Source organism: Rattus norvegicus, chromosome 4 (assembly GCF_021556685.1).
Source record: "Rattus norvegicus strain SHRSP/BbbUtx chromosome 4, alternate assembly SHRSP_T2T, whole genome shotgun sequence".
NCBI lineage: Eukaryota > Metazoa > Chordata > Mammalia > Rodentia > Muridae > Rattus > Rattus norvegicus.
Window position 1 is genome coordinate 166,002,444 of NC_141537.1, and position 19,198 is coordinate 166,021,641.

Here is a 19,198-nt window from a genome sequence, read left to right on the forward strand (position 1 = left end):
CCCACCATTCCTATGAATGTTCTTGAGCATTCTTACTCTCTCTCTCTTCAAGTAAAGTAAGAGTGAAAGATGTCATAAGAATTTTCTGTGGGTTAGCACAGGTTCTTTAGTTCAAGTAATGGCAGTGGTCAAGTCAAAATCAGAACTAGAACTACACATCTGATCTCCAGGTGGAGCATAGATGCACATTTGCAATCTTGGTACTCAGAAAATCATTGAAGGGGTATCAGCATGTCAAATCTATCCTTTTCTGTAGAGTGAGTTTGAAACTAGTTTGGCCTATGGAATCCTGATCTCACAAAAGAAAAACAAACAAACAATGTAACAAATAAACAAACCAAATGTAAGCCCCATACAGTAAGCAAATAAGTACCGTTTTTCTTCATCCACAAGGTGAATGCTTTTCTTTTGAATAACAGTAAGAAACTAATACATATTTAAAAACAGAAATCTAACAATTTAAGAAAACACACAAAAATATTAAAGGACAAATTTAGCCAAATTAGCAGATAGAAATATTTATAGCTTTCCCAAAAGTCATTTTGACTGGGAGGCTTGTATTCTAGCCATCATAGCTCATAGTTGCATAAGAATGTTGATAGATTATTTTATCCTCCTTAGCCTATATGTCACTTTCGTTCTCCTGTACAAAAGCGAGCAGCAAGAATGCATCTAGCTGTGACCAAATAGACCAAATGGATATACTCTATATACAGTAAACAAGGTGTTCAGCAAAAGGCTCTTATAATATTGATCTGGTGAGAAACCAAAACAAAAAACAATATCTCATGTTGCTTTGCAGGTCTCTGTGACATTTCTGACCAACATCTGACTGTGGTTCTTTTTTTATTGATGGCTTGTAGCTTCTTGAACAGTCATTATCAAGCACCAAAAGGTACATCTATTAACCTGTAACTGTTAGTGCTGAGACTGAACTAGATTCATTATGTCAACACTTAGTCTTCTACAGGAAAAGTTTCATGGAACCTTATCCCTGACATGGAAACTATTGGACTTGATAAATGCAACTCATTATTGTTTTCATTTGCGTCCCTACAAGTAACCACAGCATACACAATAGATTATAATTCTCCACCTATGCTCTGCATGAATGCAAGGTTGACCTAACTGGGGCAGTGAGCAAATGAAGACAGATACATGGATGGATACATAAAATCTACTACAATCAGATGTAATGGCATCGCTGAAACAGGAACCATTTGGGTTTATTATTGTTATTATTATTGTTGTTGTTGTTGTTATTTAATCTTTTTTTTGTTTAGTCTTTGTCCCCCTTCTGGCCCTATAGACATTCCTGATCTCATACCTCCCCCACCCCTGGTCTCTAAGCAGATGTCCCAACCCAGCATCTTCTATCCCACTAGAACTCCCCACTACCTGGGGCTTCAATTCTCTTGACCATTAGGTTCATCTTCTCTCACTGAGCTAATTCCAGGCTGCATCTCTGTAAGGGACCTCATATCAGCTCTTTATACTCTCTGGATGTGGGCTCATTGAGAGTTCTTGGGAGTCAAATAATTCACACTGGTTGGACTTCATATAGGGTAGCCCTACATCTCAGTTTCTTCCACATTTTCCCTAATTCAGCCACTGTGGTTCCTGACTCCTTTCCATTGGTATCTGCATCTGACTCTTTCAGCTGCTTCTTGAACCTTTCAGAAGGCAGCCATGCCTGGGCTCCTGTTTGTAAGCATACCATAGGATCAATAATAGTGTCAGGCCTTGGATGTTCCACTTGAGATTGATCTCAATTTGGACCTGTCACTGATTAGCCTTACCCTTGGGCTCTTTTCCATTTTTCTTCCTGCAGTTATTTTAGAGAAGAAAAATTCTGGGTCAGTGTTATTGACTGTGGGATGGCAAATTCACTCCTCCACTTGATTACCTGTCTTTCTACTGCATGTGAACCCTACAAATTCCCTATACACACTGTAGGATATTTCTTCTAAGGTCCTTCCCTTTGATTCCTGAGAGTCTCTCACCTCCCAGGTCTCTGGTACATTCCACAGCCCACACCTCTCGACACCTACGTCTCAAGGTTGCCCAATTCTATTCTTCCTGCTGGCCCTTGGGGCTTCAATCCTATTCTCACAAATACCTGACCATATTCCCATTTCCACTCCTTTCTTGGCTAGAGTAACACCATGCATGTCCTTTGCGTCTCAGTTACCTTATTCAGGATGATATTTTCTAGATCTAACTATGTGATGGCAAAATTCCTTAATAGTGGAGTAGCATTCCATTGAATTAATGAACCACATTTTTTGCAATTTTTCCTATGTTGTGGAATATCTGGGTTGTTTCCAGCTTCTGGCTATCACAAATAAAGATTCTATGAACATAGTAAATCACATGCCCTTGTGGTGTGGTGGGACATCTTTTGGGTATTTACCCAAAAGTGGTGTAGCTGGTTCTTCAGGTAGGTCTATTTCCAGTCTTATGAGGAACCACCAGATTGATTTCCAGAGTGACTTTACTAGTTTGCAATCTCACCAGCAATGGAGAAGTGTTCCTCTTTCTCCACATCATCATATTGACATGTGCTATCACTTGAGTTTTTGATCTTACCCATTCTGAATGGTGTAAGGTGGAGTTTAAGGGTTGAATTGATTTGCATTTCGTTGATCACTAAGAACTTTGAATATTTCTCTAAGTGCTTCTCAGCCTTTCCAGGTACCTCTGTTGTGAATTCTCTCTTTAGTTCTTTATCCTATTTTTTGATTGGGTTGCTTCTTTTTTTGTGGTTATCTTCTTAAGTTCTTAATATAATTTGAATATTAGCCCTCTATCTGATGCGGTGTTACTGAAAATTTTTACCAATCTATAGGTTGCTGATTTGTCCCATGGACTGTGTCCTTTACTTAAAGAATCACTCTAGTTTCATGAGGTTCCATTTATTAATGATTCCTGATCTTAGAACCTTAGCCACTGAAGATTTGTTTTTGTTTAGGGAGACACAAACACACACACTCACACACACACACACACACACACACACACACACACAGAGACACAAATATGCCTATGAGTTCGAGGCTCTTTTGCACTTTCTCTAATTTTGTATTCAGTGTATATGGGTTTATGCTGAGGTCCTTGATCCACTTGAAGAGTAGACTGCAGGAAATAGTAAACATTGTGACTGAAATTAAACAAAGAGAAAGAAAGTGAAGTATAAAGGATTGTACAAAATCAAAAACTTGTTCTTCAAGGAAATAAACAAAATAGATAAGCCCCTAGACAAACTAAATAAATGGCACAGAAATAGTATCCAAATTAAGCAATCTCCCTTTGGGATAAGATAAAGTGGCCCACTCACTCCCAGCCTATGCAATATAGTACCTGAAATGATGGCCAGGACACTTAAAACAAAAGGAGATCAAAGGGATGAATATTGGGAAGAAGAAAGTCCAGATATCACTATTTGCAGATGATTTGACAATATATAGTACCAATCCCAAAAATTCTACCAGAGAGTTCCTATACTTAATAAACAACTTCAGCAAAATGGCTGGATTTTAAATTAACTCTACAAAATCAGTAGCCTTACTCTATCCTAAGTATAAATTGACAGAATAAAAAATTAGGGAAACAAGACCCTTCACAATAGTGGCAAATAACATATCTTTGTGTTACTCTAGCAAAGAAAATAAATGATATGTATGAAAAGAACTTCAAATCCCTGAAGAAAGAAATTGAGGAAGGCCTCAGAAGTTCAAAAGATCTCCCACACTCATGGATTGGCCGGATTGATATAGTAAAAATGGCCATCTTACCGATAGCAATGTACAGGTTCAATGGTTTTTTATAGAGTTAGAAAGAGTAATTCTCAAATTCATTCGGAATAATGAAAAGCCCAGGATAGGAAAACAAGTTTTAACAATAAAAGCACTTCTGGGGGAATGACCATCACTGACCTCAAGTTATATCATAGAGCAATAGTGATATAAACCACGTGGTTTTGTTACAAAAACAGGAACATAGATCAGTGGAATAGAATTGAAGACCTAGAAATGAACCCACAACCTCATGGTCACTTGGTCTTTGTTAACAAAACTTAAATAATCCAGTAGGAAAAAAGACAGCATTTTCAACAAATGGTGCTGCTTCAGCTGGCAATCTGCATGTAGAAGAATTTAAATTGATCCATTCTCATCTCCTTGTAAAAACCTCAAGTCCAAGTTGATCAAGGACCTCCATAAAAAACCAGATTCGGTGAATCTAATACAAGAGAAAGTGGTAAAGTGACTTGAATACTTGGAAAAGGGAAAACTTCCTTAACAGGGCTCCAATGGCTTATTCTTTAAGGACAAAAATTGACAAATTGAACCTGATAATACTGAAAAGGTTTTGTAAGGCAAAGAACACTATCAATAGGACAAAAAAGCAACCTGCAGATTGGAAAAATATCTTTATCAACCCTATATCCGATATAGAGCTAACATCCAAAATATACAAAGAACTGCAGACATTAAGACACCAAAAAACAAAATAACCCTATTTAAAGGTGATGTACAGAGCTAAACAGAACTCTCAACTGAACACTATCAATAGGACAAAATAGCAACCTACTGATTGGAATAATATCTTTATCAACCCTATATCCGATATAGAGCTAACATCCAAAATTTACAAAGAACAGCAGACATTAAGACACCAAAAAACAAAATAACCCTATTTAAAATCATGTACAGAGCTAAACAGACTCTCAACTGAGGAATCTCAAATGGCTGAGAAGTTCTTAAAAAAATGTTCAACAGCTTTACTCATCAGAGAAATGGAAACCAAATTGGTCCTGAGATTCCACCTCACACCAATCATAATGCATAAGTTCAAAATGCAGGTGAGAGCAGATATTGGCAAGAATGTGGACAAAGGGGAACACTTGTTCATTGCTGGTGGGATTTGCAAACTTTTTTTGAAATTTTTGAAATCAATCTGTTGTTTTCTTTGAAAATTGGAAATAGCTCTACCTGAATACTCAACAATACCATTGCTGGGCATATACCCAAAATATATCCCAACATATAACAAGGATACATGCTCCACTCTGTCCATAGAAGACCTATTTATAATAGCCCAAAGCTGGAAACAACCCAAAAGTCCCCCAACAGAGTTGTTGATACAGAATATATGTTACATTTATACAATGTATTACTACTCAGAGCTTAGAAACAATGATTTCATGAAATTTCCAGGCAAATAGATGGAACTTGAATATGTAATTCTGAGTGAGATAATACAGAGAAAAGAAAATACATGATATGTACTCAATGCTTTGTGGAAATTAGCTCAAAACCTCACAATGGCAATTTTCAACTCACAGGCAATATGGAACATAGGAGGAAAGAAAACCAATGTGTAGATGATTCCATCTTGCTTGAGGGGAAAACAGGATAATTGAGGGAGATGGAGGCAGAGGGGGACCTGAGAGGGAGACAGGAGATGGAGAAAATAAGGGTGCTGTAATAAGTACTGGAGTGGATGGGAGAGAGGTACAGATGGTCAGGAAATCAAATAAAAATATGCTGCTCGGGGGTAGCGGGAAGACGAGGAAATGGGGTTAGTCATTGTCTGATTCCCATACAACAGGCAAACAATAGGATCCCGGGACCAAACTGGAATGACTATAGTCAAAATGCTAAGAGGCACAGAAGTTAGAACCTGTAGAGACCTCCACCAAATGATAAGCAGAGTCCCCTGTAAAGGAATAGGCAACACACCCCTCTCAATATTTTTAACCCTGAAATATACATGTCCAAAGGATAACAGGGACGAAAAATGGAGCAGAGCTTGATGAAAGGGCCATCCAGGGACTGCCCCATCTGGGAATCCATCCTGTCTGAAAACACCAACCCAACACTGTTGGTGTAGTCAAGAGGTACTTACTGACAGGAACCTGTTATGGCTGCTTCTTGTGAGGTCTGGCCAACAACTTACCAATAAGGTGGTGTGGATGTGTGGAGCTAACCATCAGACTGAGCTCAGGGACCATGGTGATAGAGCTGAGAGAAGGACTGTAGGAACAGAGGGAAATTGCAATCCCATAGGGAAAATATCAATTACATCATTTGGCAGCATGACTCAGTGCTCCCAGAGACTAGACTACCAACCATGGAGTAAGGGAGAGACCCCGACTCTAGATACATATGTAGAAGAGGATGACCCTGCCTGAAAACAATGGGAGGGGAAGATCTTAGTCCTGTGGAGGTTTGATACTCCAGTGTAGCAGAATGCTGGAGTAGTGGGGCAGAAGAGGTTGGGTGGGCTGGAAAATACCCTCATTGACACAAAGGGGAGGAAAGGGAGGGTGCATATGGCAAGGGGAGGGGTTGTGGGGGGATAACTGGGAAATGGGATTTCTTTTTAGAATTAAACGAATAGAATGATTAACAACAAAGAAAAACGAACACATGGACATGGAGAAAAGTGTTGATTTAGTTAGGAATTACTGCAAGTTACTTCTTACAAAGGTGGCTTACATTTTTTATTATATAAAAATGTCAGTTTCCATTCAAGGATAAAATTGTTAAAATACTAACGTTCAGGATGTTTTACATGGAAAATAACAGAAAATAGACAAAAAAAAATCAGAAATGTAAAGGGAGACATAACAACAAAATGGAAGAAATTCAATAAACATCATCAGGTCCTACTACAAAAGCCTATAGTCAACAAAACTGGAAAATCTAGATGAAATAAATGAATTTTTAGATAGTTACCTCATACCAAAATTAAGTCAAGTGCCGGTAATATATCTAAACTGGTCAATATCCCCTTAAGAAGTTAAAGACGTCATTACAACACTTCCAAACCCCCTCCTAAAAAAATCCCGGGTCAGATGTCTTTAGTGCAGAATTCTAAGTGATCTTCCTAGAAGAACTAATGAAAATAATACTCCTCAAACTATTGCATAAAAAAAAGGAAAAATACTTAATTCATTCTCTGAAGCCACAGTTATTCTGGTACCTAAACTACACAAACACCCAACAAAGAAATAGAACTTCACACCAATTTCATTTGTAAATATCTGCAAAAATACTGAATAAAATTCTCAAAAGAAATTCAAGAACACATCAAAACCATTTTTCAGCATGATCAAAATGGCTTCATTCCAGGAATGGAAGTTTAGTACAATATTTTAAAATCCATTAATGTTATTCAGTATATAAGTAAACTCAAAGAAAAAATTACATGATCATCTCCATAAATCCTCAAAAGTTCTTTGACAAACGATAACACTCTTTCAGGTTAAAAGTATTGGAGAGACTAGAAATTTAAGAAACATACCTAAAACTAATAAGAGCAATATACAAAAAAACAACAAGGAATTTCAAATTAAATGGATAAAAATTTGAAGCAATCCAACTAAAATCAGAGAACATACAATGATGCTCATTTTCTCCATATCTGTTCAATATAGTACTTCAGTACTGGTTCAAGCTAGAGCAATAAGACAACAAAAGGAGTTCAAAGGAATACAATTTGTCAAAGAAGAAGTCAAGGTATCCCTATTTGCAGGTGATATGATAGTACACATAAAGAGTTCCAAAAATTCTACCAGGAACCTCTAGGATTGATAACTGCAGCAAAGTGGCTGGATATAAAATTAACTCAAATGAGTCAGTAGCATTCATTTGTAAAAATGATAAATGGGCTGATAAGGAAACTAGAGAAAGAATATCATTCACAATACTCTCATATAATATACAATTTCTTGTGATGACTGACCAAATGAGTGAAATATCTATATGACAAGAATTTCAAGTTTCTCAAGAAAGAAACTGACGAAGACCTCAGAAAATGGAAAGATCTCACATGCTCATGGATTGGTATAATTAATACAATAAAATATCCATCCTATGAAAAGCGATCTTCATATTCAACTCAATCCCCACCTAAATCCTAGCACAATTCTTTGAAGACATGGAAAGAGCAATTCTCAAATTCATCTTGAAAGACAAAAAAGAAGCAGAAGAGGAAAACAATTATTTGTTTTTTAGTTGAGTGCAGCAAGAACATTTATTTTAGTGATGCCATCATTGCATATTCTGGCAAATTCACTGCTTTACTTTATTGAAGCTGAAGTTTTGAACGTTCTTCCAAGTTTCAAGTCTTTCACTGATTTAAATAGGTCATGCCTGCTCACGTATTTTAAGTGACTGAAATGAAATGTGTTTTATTGCACAAGATCTGATTTTTATGGATTCATCGAATTTTTAAAATAAATCTGAGCATTAGGTTTGTTGTTATTGTTGTTGTTGTTGTTGTTATTGTTGGTATTTTTAGGAAAAACAAAAAAGCCCAAACTTATGAAATGTCTCTTTGTAAGAGAACAATTCCTCTATGTTATCCACAGCTTTTCTATGACTTTTTGTGTAGAAATTGTGCTTCCAACTTTCTAGACATGAAGCAATGGGCTCATTTCACTTCAGGACTCTTTGCATAGCTCCAGTCAAATTTAGTATCATCTCCCTCATGGACATCTGAGAGCCAAATCTGGGCTATTAGTGCTAAAGACCCAAATAGAGCTTGTGAGAATCCTTCATGCTCTATTTCCATAGATGCTTGCTGCATCCCATAATTGCTGCCACAAACAGATTTTTGTGTCATTTTTCTTAGGAGCATCTTGAATGAGAGATGAAAGAAGACAAAGGCTAACTGGCAGCATTTGATTGACTCTGTCCACTTTCTCAGAGCTGTGCATTTTCCACAACTCATGGAGAAGTGGTTCCGTGTGTTCTGAAGTAGCTACCCAAAGGCAAGTTGCCCAAATAACAAGTTTTTTTTAAATATTTAAGCCTTTTGTTGTATATATTGGTTTCACTTAATTATTCCTAATACAGTCTTTAAAAAACTGTGTTGCACCTGATGTTTATTTTTGGAAGTATAATTTTATAGATATTTCTAACAGTGGAAGCATTCTGATTTTAATTCATAAGCTCCTCAGAGTAAATTCTGCCAATTTAATTTCATATAGTTATTCTGTGAGCCATTATGTGTGCTAAACAAGTTTAGAAAATATAAAATGTTAATAAAATGAATTAATTTTGATGATGCACTCCTTCTGTGTATAGCACTTTTAATTGCTCTCGTCACATTGTCTGTTTGAGTCCACCACATACACCTTTATCTTACAGGAAAATAAAAAGAATCTAAATTCTGAAATTTTCAGTACAATCTTTTACTTCACAGAAGCTGTCTAGTCATTAAATCTTATTGAGAGTCAACCTGGTATACTTCATACAATGCACTTCTTACAAAGATCAAATATTATTAACAATAAAAGAAGTTTTAGGGGAATCATCATCCCTTGCCCAAACTATACTACAGTGCAATAGCGATTAAAACTGCATGGTAATGGTATACAGACAAAGAAGTTGGTCAATAGAATATAATTGAAGCCCCAGAAATAAAACCACAAAAAAGAGACACTTAATCTTTGACCAGGAATCCAAAAATATAGGCTGTAAAAGAGAAAGCATCTTCAATAAATGGTGCTGGTGTAACTGGCAACTGTTATATAGGAAAATGAAAATTGATTCATACATGTCACCTTACACAAGTTCACCTAAAACCATATGTAAAGGAAAAATAGTGTTTTCCTATAGAGTCTCACTGGGTATACAAGCCACATTTAAAGCCTGATCCCATGCCCTACAGTAGAATGCCAACACGAAATGAATTCAAGTGTACTTTTGAAAGATCTTTGTCTTACAATGTCTCCAAATGTGCAGCATTAATCTTTTCACTTTCTTCCTTATAGGCCCATTGTGTTACAGTTTCTAGCTTTGTGGCTTCGATTTTTCTGCGTTTACAAATGTGTATATCTGTGTGTCTATTTGTGTTTCTTGAACTTTTTCGATGTTTTTTTTTTTTCCTGCTTCTCTGTTTTGTCCAACTTGGAATTTTTTACTTTAAGTAATTTTATATTATTGTTAACATTGTGTATATGAATTTGTATGCAAAGCAGAGAGAAAAAAGATATTACTTTGAGAGTGAGAAAAGTAGGAAGAAACTGAGAAGTGTTGATGGAAAAACATAATATGAATGTATACTATTACAAAATTTGATTTCAATACAAATATATTTAAAATAAAACTCCTTTGAAAATAAAGTTAGTTTTAAGTGCCCTGCACACTGAGCAACACACAGAACCTGTTACATAAATTTCTTCTATAATATTTAAAAGAGAAGAAGTTCTGTGCTGTTCTTACAGAGGAAATGAGTTTATTTCCCAGCATTCAGTTTGTTCATAACCTCATAAAACTACAATTTCCCTTGATCCAGTGACCTATTCTGCCCTCTGCTGGTACTCATACACACCCTGCTTTGATCAGACAAACATCAACAAATTTATAAAAAAAATTAGAATAAAGTATTTTCTGATGTAAATGGGTATGTTAAAACTACATGATTTCTGGAAAATTAACAGGTAAAACCTCTGCAGTTGAATATATTCAAAGACATGTTGAAAGCACAAATCCTGCTAAGTCACTGTTCAATGGAATGTTAAATTATCTGTTATTAAGTGATGTATTCCAGAAAATGCTGAACGAGAAATCAGAAACTTGTTCTGTCATATTATCAATTATTTGTATGTATGTATGTATGTATGTATGTATGTACTTATAAATTAAGTAAGTATGTACATTTATGTACATATTTTTTTACACTTTGAATATGAAAAAATCTAATAAGAAATGAGCTTATATGAAAAGATATTTGAGAACGGAAACCAGCTGAGTGACCTATAAGTACAAGAAAAAATGGGTAGTATCACTAGATCTTAGAGAAATAATGACTTCTTAATTTATCCAGGTGGTATAAATTCAAAGCATTGTTGTCATCAAATATTGGTGAAAATGAGAAGTAATGTGATATAACTTGCTTGTGGAACAAATCTTCGCTTAACACTGGAAAACAAATATCACAGCTCTGAATGTTTAGGAAAATAGACATAGATGGACAGATGATTGACAGATAAATAAAAATAAAACTATAATATGTATTTTACACAGTGAATCATGTAAATTGACATGACAACTTTACTCAAATTTGCTAAAACTTTGAAACATATGATATGTTCACATGTGAATGGAGGGATATAATGGTTCTTTGTACAACAGTAACGTACCGGTTAATAAAAAGATTTAACCACTGCTTTTTGAAAAATGTATGTTAACCGAAAATCATTAATAATAAAAGTATACAGAGAAAATAGTGTTAAATACAAACTGTGTAGAGCACATAACACTCTGAACTAGACCATACTAATTTATATTACAAGACAGCATATGCCTACCTGTCTGGGGACTGGCAGGGAGGTCATTGGATCAAAACGAACTTTGGGAAATAAGTTTCTGTTGTAGGAAATGATGGCTCTCTTAGTCTGGATTTCTCTTTTGAAGTAGCACCATGGTGAATGTAATTTGGAGAGGAGAGGGATTATTTTGTTTACATTTCGGTATTATAGATTGTTGCTGAAGGAAATCTGGACAGAAACTCAAACCTGACAGGAAGCATTAGGCAGAAGTTGATGTCGGGGTCAAGAAAGATGCTGGTCATTGACTCCCCATTGCTCAGTCTTGTTTATGAGAATCGCTTAGACCACAAACAAATAGGTGGCACCCACAGTCTGACTGGCCTTACCCACAAATATCTAATTAAGAAAATATCTACAGGCTTACTCACAGACAGATTTTATTATGACACTTCAGAATTGAGGTTCCCTCCTGTGATATAATTCAATTTTGTGTCAAATGGACAAAATACTATTTAGGACAACTGTGGTTGAAGAGATGTGCTTATTTGACACAACTACTATTTCTAATGACTTACTGTAGATACTCTAACTTCAAGACCTGATATTTTTAAGAGTCACGATAAAAACCATAAAGAAATTGCAAATCAGTAACCATTTTGAAACTGAAGGTCATGAGGACATTACAAGTAAATGTATAGAAGGACACTGACTCTTAGAACATACTAACATCATCCAGAAAATGGACAGATATTAATGTAAATAATGGATTAGAACATACAAACAGATCAATAATAGACATGTTATTATCATGATAGTAGTATATACTGTGGAAAAAATGCTTATCCCTAGAAAAACTGATCATAAACAATTTATAATATTATTACTGTCATCATTAGGCTTCATGAAACAAAGTTTCATTCTAGATCAAATGATGTTCGAATTTGCATGTAGCCTTGGCTGCCCTCACATTCATGTATATAGTATGTTTATAAGTCAGATCTTCCATTCCTAATTCGCTTCAATAAATTTTATTGTTTCTAGGTGTTTACAGCTTCCCAACAAATGAACCAGAAGAAGAAAAAGAGAAATTAAGAACACATGTGGAATGCAGAAGGTCTTCTGAGTGTCTTGACCTAGTCATAGCAACTAGTCATGAAATCTGAAATTATATTTTACAGCAAACATAAGGTTTTCAAAATTATTTTATTTATTAACAGTCCAGACATCACCCCATCAGACCTCCCTTCCACAGTTCTTCATTTCAAAAGGCTATTAAAAATGCTAACTTTTTCTACACCAAAAATATATCAAAGAGTAACAAACCAACACATGAAAACCCACAACTGCAGGTTAGTTATTAATTGTGCTATCAAGCCATGGTCTATGGAAATATCCTAATGACGATTTGATAGATTCATTCTTTATTGAGTTCTCCATGTGGTCCTGTGTCATTCATGAGACAATGTGAGGGAATTGTTTGGGTATTGGAGCAAAGGATGTCCATTCTCCACATGCAAGCTGCTTCATGTGCCAGAACGGATTACTGTGTCTGCTGTTCAGTCAATTTTCAGCAGATTTCTTCCCTGTGGACCTCATCTCTCTATTCATGCAGCAGACTGTGACCTTTCCTTCACACTGCACAATGGGGCAGTGATTTTGTCCATCCCTTTTTCACAGATACAGAGATGTCTTTTACCACAGTCATCATAATGTAGACCTGTCATACTGAAATATATACAGTATCCGGTTTTTTGTAGTGGTTTACATGCCAACAAATCACTATAAAATAAAAAAAAATAGTGGTCAGTTATTAAAATTTGAAATTTATATTATTGAAGGCCATGATTTTTGAAACAAATTTTATTGAAAAAATGTAGTGTATATGGAATAAATTACATGTGTATGACTAAAATATTTTTATTTTTCCTAAATTCCTAAAATAGGATCTTTGGACAATGACTTGAATGGTTTAGGACTATCGAAACCAAAACTGTCCATATGATTTTAGCCCTCAGATGCTGCACACTAAAGAAAAGACCTAAGTCCTTTCATTTGTCAATAAATTACTCAGGTGTTGTGATCTGTGCATGCACATGCACATAAATCCACACAAAAAGATAAACAGTAAAAATTAACATAGAAACAGTCTGACCATGACTCTATGAATTATCCTTTCCCTACCACTAATTTTGTACAACAAGGAAGATTATTTTTCAGCAATGAAGAAATAATAAAGGATAATTTAATTCTGAGGTTATTTTTCCATGATATTTTGTATTATGATGACAGATTGAAATGAAGAAATATGTGTATGTGGCATCTAGTACAATTCTTATTTGCCTTGTTTTTAAAGAGCAAAAGGAGGTGTTTAATTCAATTACAAACAATGGTTTGTGAATACAATTTTGTTGTTTTCCTTCTGACTTCCCCAACTCAGAACTAACAGGTCTTCTTTGAAACATGGTGACTGAGTGACTTCCCTGCATTCAACTCAACTGCAATGTCTGCTGTTTGCTACATTTGGTACCACAGCTACCTTACTGTGAAAAATAATTTTAAAAGTTGAATAGGAAATAGAACAAAGAAGAGGTGACACATACTTACAAACTCATCATTTGGGAGTAAATTACCAGGTGAAAAGATTTTGGAATTCAGAATGACTAGGATTACAAACCAGGCAGGCCAAAACTAGCTTTGGAACAAGAACCTCATCAAATATTAACCAGTAATTTAAATTTTAATGAATATATTTGTGAAAGAGAATGATGCAGATTTCTACATAAACTAGGATTCAGTACAGGTGAGATTTCCATAGCATTAGTGAGTGTGGCTGCCAATCGAAGCATAGAAATGACAATGGATTAAGGGGTTTCAAGAGGAGAAACCAGGAAAGGGGATAACATTTCAAAGGTAAATATATAACACATCTAATAAAAAAGTTGGGGATGATCTCAGAATAGTGGGGTTGGAAAACCTGAATTATATTCTATGGAATAAATGTTATCTAATGATCAATACAGAGCTGTGTGTGGTGGTGATAGACATATTTAATCCCAGCATTTGTTGGCAAAGTATGGTAAATCTCTGAATGTGAGGTAAGCCTTGTATACTGAGGAAGGTCCAGCAGAGTCTGAACTATATAGAGAAACTCTGCATTTAAATCCCTAATATACATGAAAAATTTAACAACAGAATTATACGATACTATATGAATATTGATGTGCACATCAGGGGATACATCCAGGAAAATATTGGTTATGAAGAGAAAGAGGTCGCCAACACAGCAGCTATTGCCTCTACACTTGCTTTTTTACCACGAATACGTGGTAACACGTTATTGCTGAAGCTACAACACAGTGTGACATAAAGACATAAAGATTTAATGTCAAATCAATCAGGAAACATTTTCCTTTGACTACATATCAAAGGGTCAAATGTGCATTGCAGTCTGATTGGAGGAGAAAAGATATCAATGGCTTTAGTCCTACCACAACAAGCTACATACATGCTAAGCAAGATACGCCCAGTGGTATCATTGTTGTGGATAACTAACGGCTTTTGTACTGGATTTAAAACATTTACTTGAGGAATGTCATGTTTTAAATTCTATTCAATCAAAAACCCATGATTGCAGAGATCATGGGCCCTATGCCAGAATCTTTTATAGTACTTCAGAAACATAGACATGTGGCAAAATTATGTTATGAATTTTTGCCTTGAGCTGGGTGTCATACTTGTGGATTCATTGGTGTGTAGACACATCATGAAAAATGAACCTCTTTTAAGGGACACTTAATTGGGACTTGCTTAAGGTTCAGAGGTTCAGTCAATTACCAAGGCAGGAGCATAGCAGCATCCACACAGATGGAGGATTAGAGAAGGAGATGAGATTTTACATCTATATCCCTAGACAGACAGGAGAAGATTGGCTTCCACATGACTATGAGAAGGGTCTCAACATCTGCCAACAGGGACATGCTTTCTCAAGCACAGGCACTAAGACACCAACACAGCTATAATTTCTTACACTACCACTGACTGGGACAAGCATAGTCAAACCACCATATTTCATTCCACAACTTCATTAGGATTATACAAAACTATGACAAACCTAAACATAATGCAAAATGGATTATTCAAATATCAATAGTCCCTACTGTATATAGCAATCTCAACAATGTTAAATGTCCAATGTTCAAAGACTTTTCTGAGATTCAATCATTTAAATGTATTCTCCTATAAAATCAAAAACAAATGGCTGAAGAAATAGCTCCAACATCCCAGGATATATAATAACATTTCAAAATTCCATATGAAGGAAATAATAGAATAAACCAAGACGTAGTTAGTACCCAGACCAACTGCAAACCAAACTGTCAAACAAGGCTACCTGTGACTCCCAACAGACCTCCCCCACACTCCCAACTGTCCCCCTTGGAAATTCTAGTATGGTCCACTGATCATAAGTCAGATTGGAGGTTACTTTGCCCTACCATTAATACCCTGCCTCATTACCAATTGTTCAAATTCTGCCACAATTGATTGGAAGGAATACAGTTCTCTGACAGTCTGCTCTGGGTCATCTCCCTTTAAAAGTGAGGACCAGGAAAGGCCAAAATTAAACTCCACATGCCATTGTATCAGTCACTGTCTTCATGTGTCTCATTCAAGAGGTCCTGGAAAGATTCAATTCAGACCTCAACAACAGACTCCTTTCTCCCTGTAATATCTTTCTTCAGTTCACAGCTCCTTGTTCCAATATCTGTTATGCACTCATCTTCTGAGTTCCACCAATGGGCTTGGATTACTTCCCCAGCTCTGCCCTATGTAGCATTCTAGAATGTGATTGACTCCACTCCACTGCTCCCTCTGTTTTTAGTGGTCATAGTATGATACTGAAATATCCAATATGCTGGGGTCTTCTGCTGCAACTAGGCCACACCGATAACCTCTCATAGGCACTCTTTATGGTGCCAATTCTCAATTTATTTTTATGACCCCCTTTGTACTCAGACATCAACTTCAACTGACCTGCCCCTTTGCCAATGATCTTCCCTTGCCTCCCACAGTGCTAAGCCTCTTTTGTTTGCTTGACCCCTTCATATCTTCAAAACCACTGTAACTTTTGTGATTTTTAAACCTTATCAAGGCAATTGGCAGCAGGATGTACAGCCTTGTCTCTTCTTATCTCTTTGTGCTCTCAGAAAACACAACACAGAACTTTTCACCAAAATAATGCTGATCTTTTCTTACCCATCCCTAATTTCTGAGTTTGAGCTAAAAAGCATTAATTGACTCACTGTTCCTTTATTTTTTAACTATAGAGCAAGATTCCTATGCCTGAAGCTGCCAAGTTCTACTACTTGTTAAGGCTGGAGGATGCCCCACCCCTTTACTTATCAGTAACTTTACTTTCTGTTTCATAACTTCCTCACTGCCTAGTATTGGCTCTCATGAAACTTGTTGTGTAGATTGACCAGAATTCAGAGATCTGCATGACTCTTCTTCTGAATGCTGGTATTAAAGTTGTATATACCCATGCATGGATATAAGCTTTTCTATACCTAGAAATTCCTCTGTCCCAGGCTGACCTTGAACTCCAAGATCTGCTTGCCTTTATCTCCTGGGATTAAGGACTTGTACCACTGTGTCTGAGATTAAGCTTTCCACAGCTCCTCAAAATCTGGAATAAAAGTGTTAGAGGAAGTTCATAGCACTAAGTCCCTCCATAAAGAAGCAAAATTTTGCATACCATCAATTTATAAATACACCTGGAAGGTTTGGGAAAAAAAGAAGCAAACATAACAAATAGGAATAGAAGGCAAGAGTTAATAAAAAGAAATCAACACTTAGAGAAGTCAATGTCAAATCAATATGGAAATATCTTCCTCTGGGCTGAATTTCAAAAGTTTAATAACTGTTTTGCAGTTTGCATGGGAGAAATGATATGAATAGTCCTATCTTGCATTTGAACCTGCATGCTATAATACTAATCTGTTAGGCAATATATGTTTTAGCATAAATAGACCCTTTTTTATTAGAACTAAGACTTTTACTATATGAGGAAATAATGTTTGGTGTAATGTAAATCAAGAGTCCACATTCGGTGAAGTCACAGATTCTATATTGGAGCTTGCTACAACTGTTCTGAGAAATGGTCAGTTGCCAATCAGATAGACACCCCAGAGCTCGTAGGGACTAAACCACTAACCAAAGTTTATAAATGGAGCCACACATGGCTCCAGCTGCATATGTAGCAGAGGATGGCATCTTCCGGAATCAGTGAGAGGAGAAGCCATTGTTCTTGTGAAGACTCAATGTCACAGTAAAGGGCAATGCCAGGGCATGGAGATAGAAGGGAGTGGGTGGGTTGGTGAGGGAGCACCCTCATTGAAGCAGGGGGCAGGATGATAGAATAAAGGGTTTCTGGAGAGAATTCTGGGAAATTGGCTAACATTTGAAATGTAAATAAAATATCCAATAAAAAGAAAGAAATACCCAAAGTCATCAGAGAAATGCATTTAAAAAGATACTGACATTCTATGTCACAACAATCAGAATGACCAAGATCAAAAGTCATGTGACAACACATGCTTGGGACATGTGTAGAAAGAGGAACACTCCTCCATTGGTGGTGGGATTGCAAATTGCTAAAACCACTCTGGAAATTAATTTGGCAGTTCCTCAGAAAACTGGAAACAATTCTACCTGAAGACCCATCTATATCAGTTATACCACTCTTGGGCATGGGACGAAAAGAAAGGTTTGACTCTAGGATGCTATGATGTGGTTACAGACAGGAGTCAGGCTTCTCAGTCCTCAGAGAATACCGACCAGCAGCTGACTGAGAAAGAAGCAGATAGAAATTCCCAAACATTGGACTGAAGTTAGGAACTCCTGTGGTTGTAATAGGGAAAGGATTCAAGAAACTGAAAGGGAGAAGGATCACATGAGAAGACCAGCAATCTCAACTAACTCACACTCCAGGGGGCTTCCAGAAACTGACCCACCAAAGAGGAGCATACACAGGCTGATCTGAGGCCCTGGCAGCTATTTAACATAAGTCTGCCTTATCTGACCTCAGCAGGAAAGGTGCACTTATTACTTTAGAACCTTGAGGCCCCAGTGAAGGAGCAGACCTGGTGAGGGAGGAGCACCCTCTCATAGGCAATAGGAAGGAAGGCACAGAGATCTATGGGAGGGAGTACTGAGGGAGACAATGACTGTAATGAAAATATATAAAATAATTGTAAGGGTTGGGGATTTAGCTCAGTGGTAGAGCTCTTGACTAGCAAGCACAAGGCCCTGGGTTCGATCACCAGCTTCCAAAAAAAAAAAGAATTTTAAAAATTTTAAAAAATATACTTAATATTATGATATACAGATAAATATAAAATGTGTGTATACATGTGTATTTGTATATTTTACACATATACTAAAGAAAAAAGCTTCAATCTTAAATAAAAATATTTATAGTTATAGCCTAGGCCTGTCGTGCTCTCAATCTACATGATAACCTTATTTTTTTTTATCAGATATTTTATGTAGTCACATTACAAATGTCCCATTTTCTGTTTTCACCTCAGAAATCCCCGATCCCATCACCCCTCCTCCACCTCACCATCCAGGGAATTCCCTATACTGGGGAATCTAATATTCACAGGAACAAGGTCCTCTCTTCCCATTGATACAAGACAATGCCATCCTTTGCTACATATACTGTTGGAACCATGGGTCCCTCCATGTATACTCATTGGTTGGTGTGTAGGGGTTGGAGTTTAGGGGTTCTGGTTGTTCTTTCTTGTTCTTACTCTGGAGTTGCAATACCCTTTGTCTCCTTCAGTCCTTTGTATAACTTCTCCAGTGGGATCCCTGTACACAATAAGATGGTACTCATTTAAACAGAAGGGCTCT

The 19,198-nt window shown here is 36.4% G+C and overlaps 1 protein-coding gene across 6 annotated transcripts in view; it reads right to left on the reverse strand.

Moving 5' to 3' along the window:
- Positions 1-12,468: 12,468 nt before the first annotated feature.
- Positions 12,469-19,198, reverse strand: part of Ly49i5 (Ly49 inhibitory receptor 5) — a 26,443-nt gene continuing 19,713 nt past the window's right edge. For all 6 annotated transcript variants that reach the window (XM_087658501.1, XM_087658504.1, XM_087658502.1 and 3 more), the window contains one exon: positions 12,469-13,063. In XM_087658501.1, the coding sequence (XP_087514627.1) occupies positions 12,889-13,063 (175 nt within the window). In that variant the 3' untranslated portion in view covers positions 12,469-12,888. The remainder of the gene's footprint in view (positions 13,064-19,198) is intronic.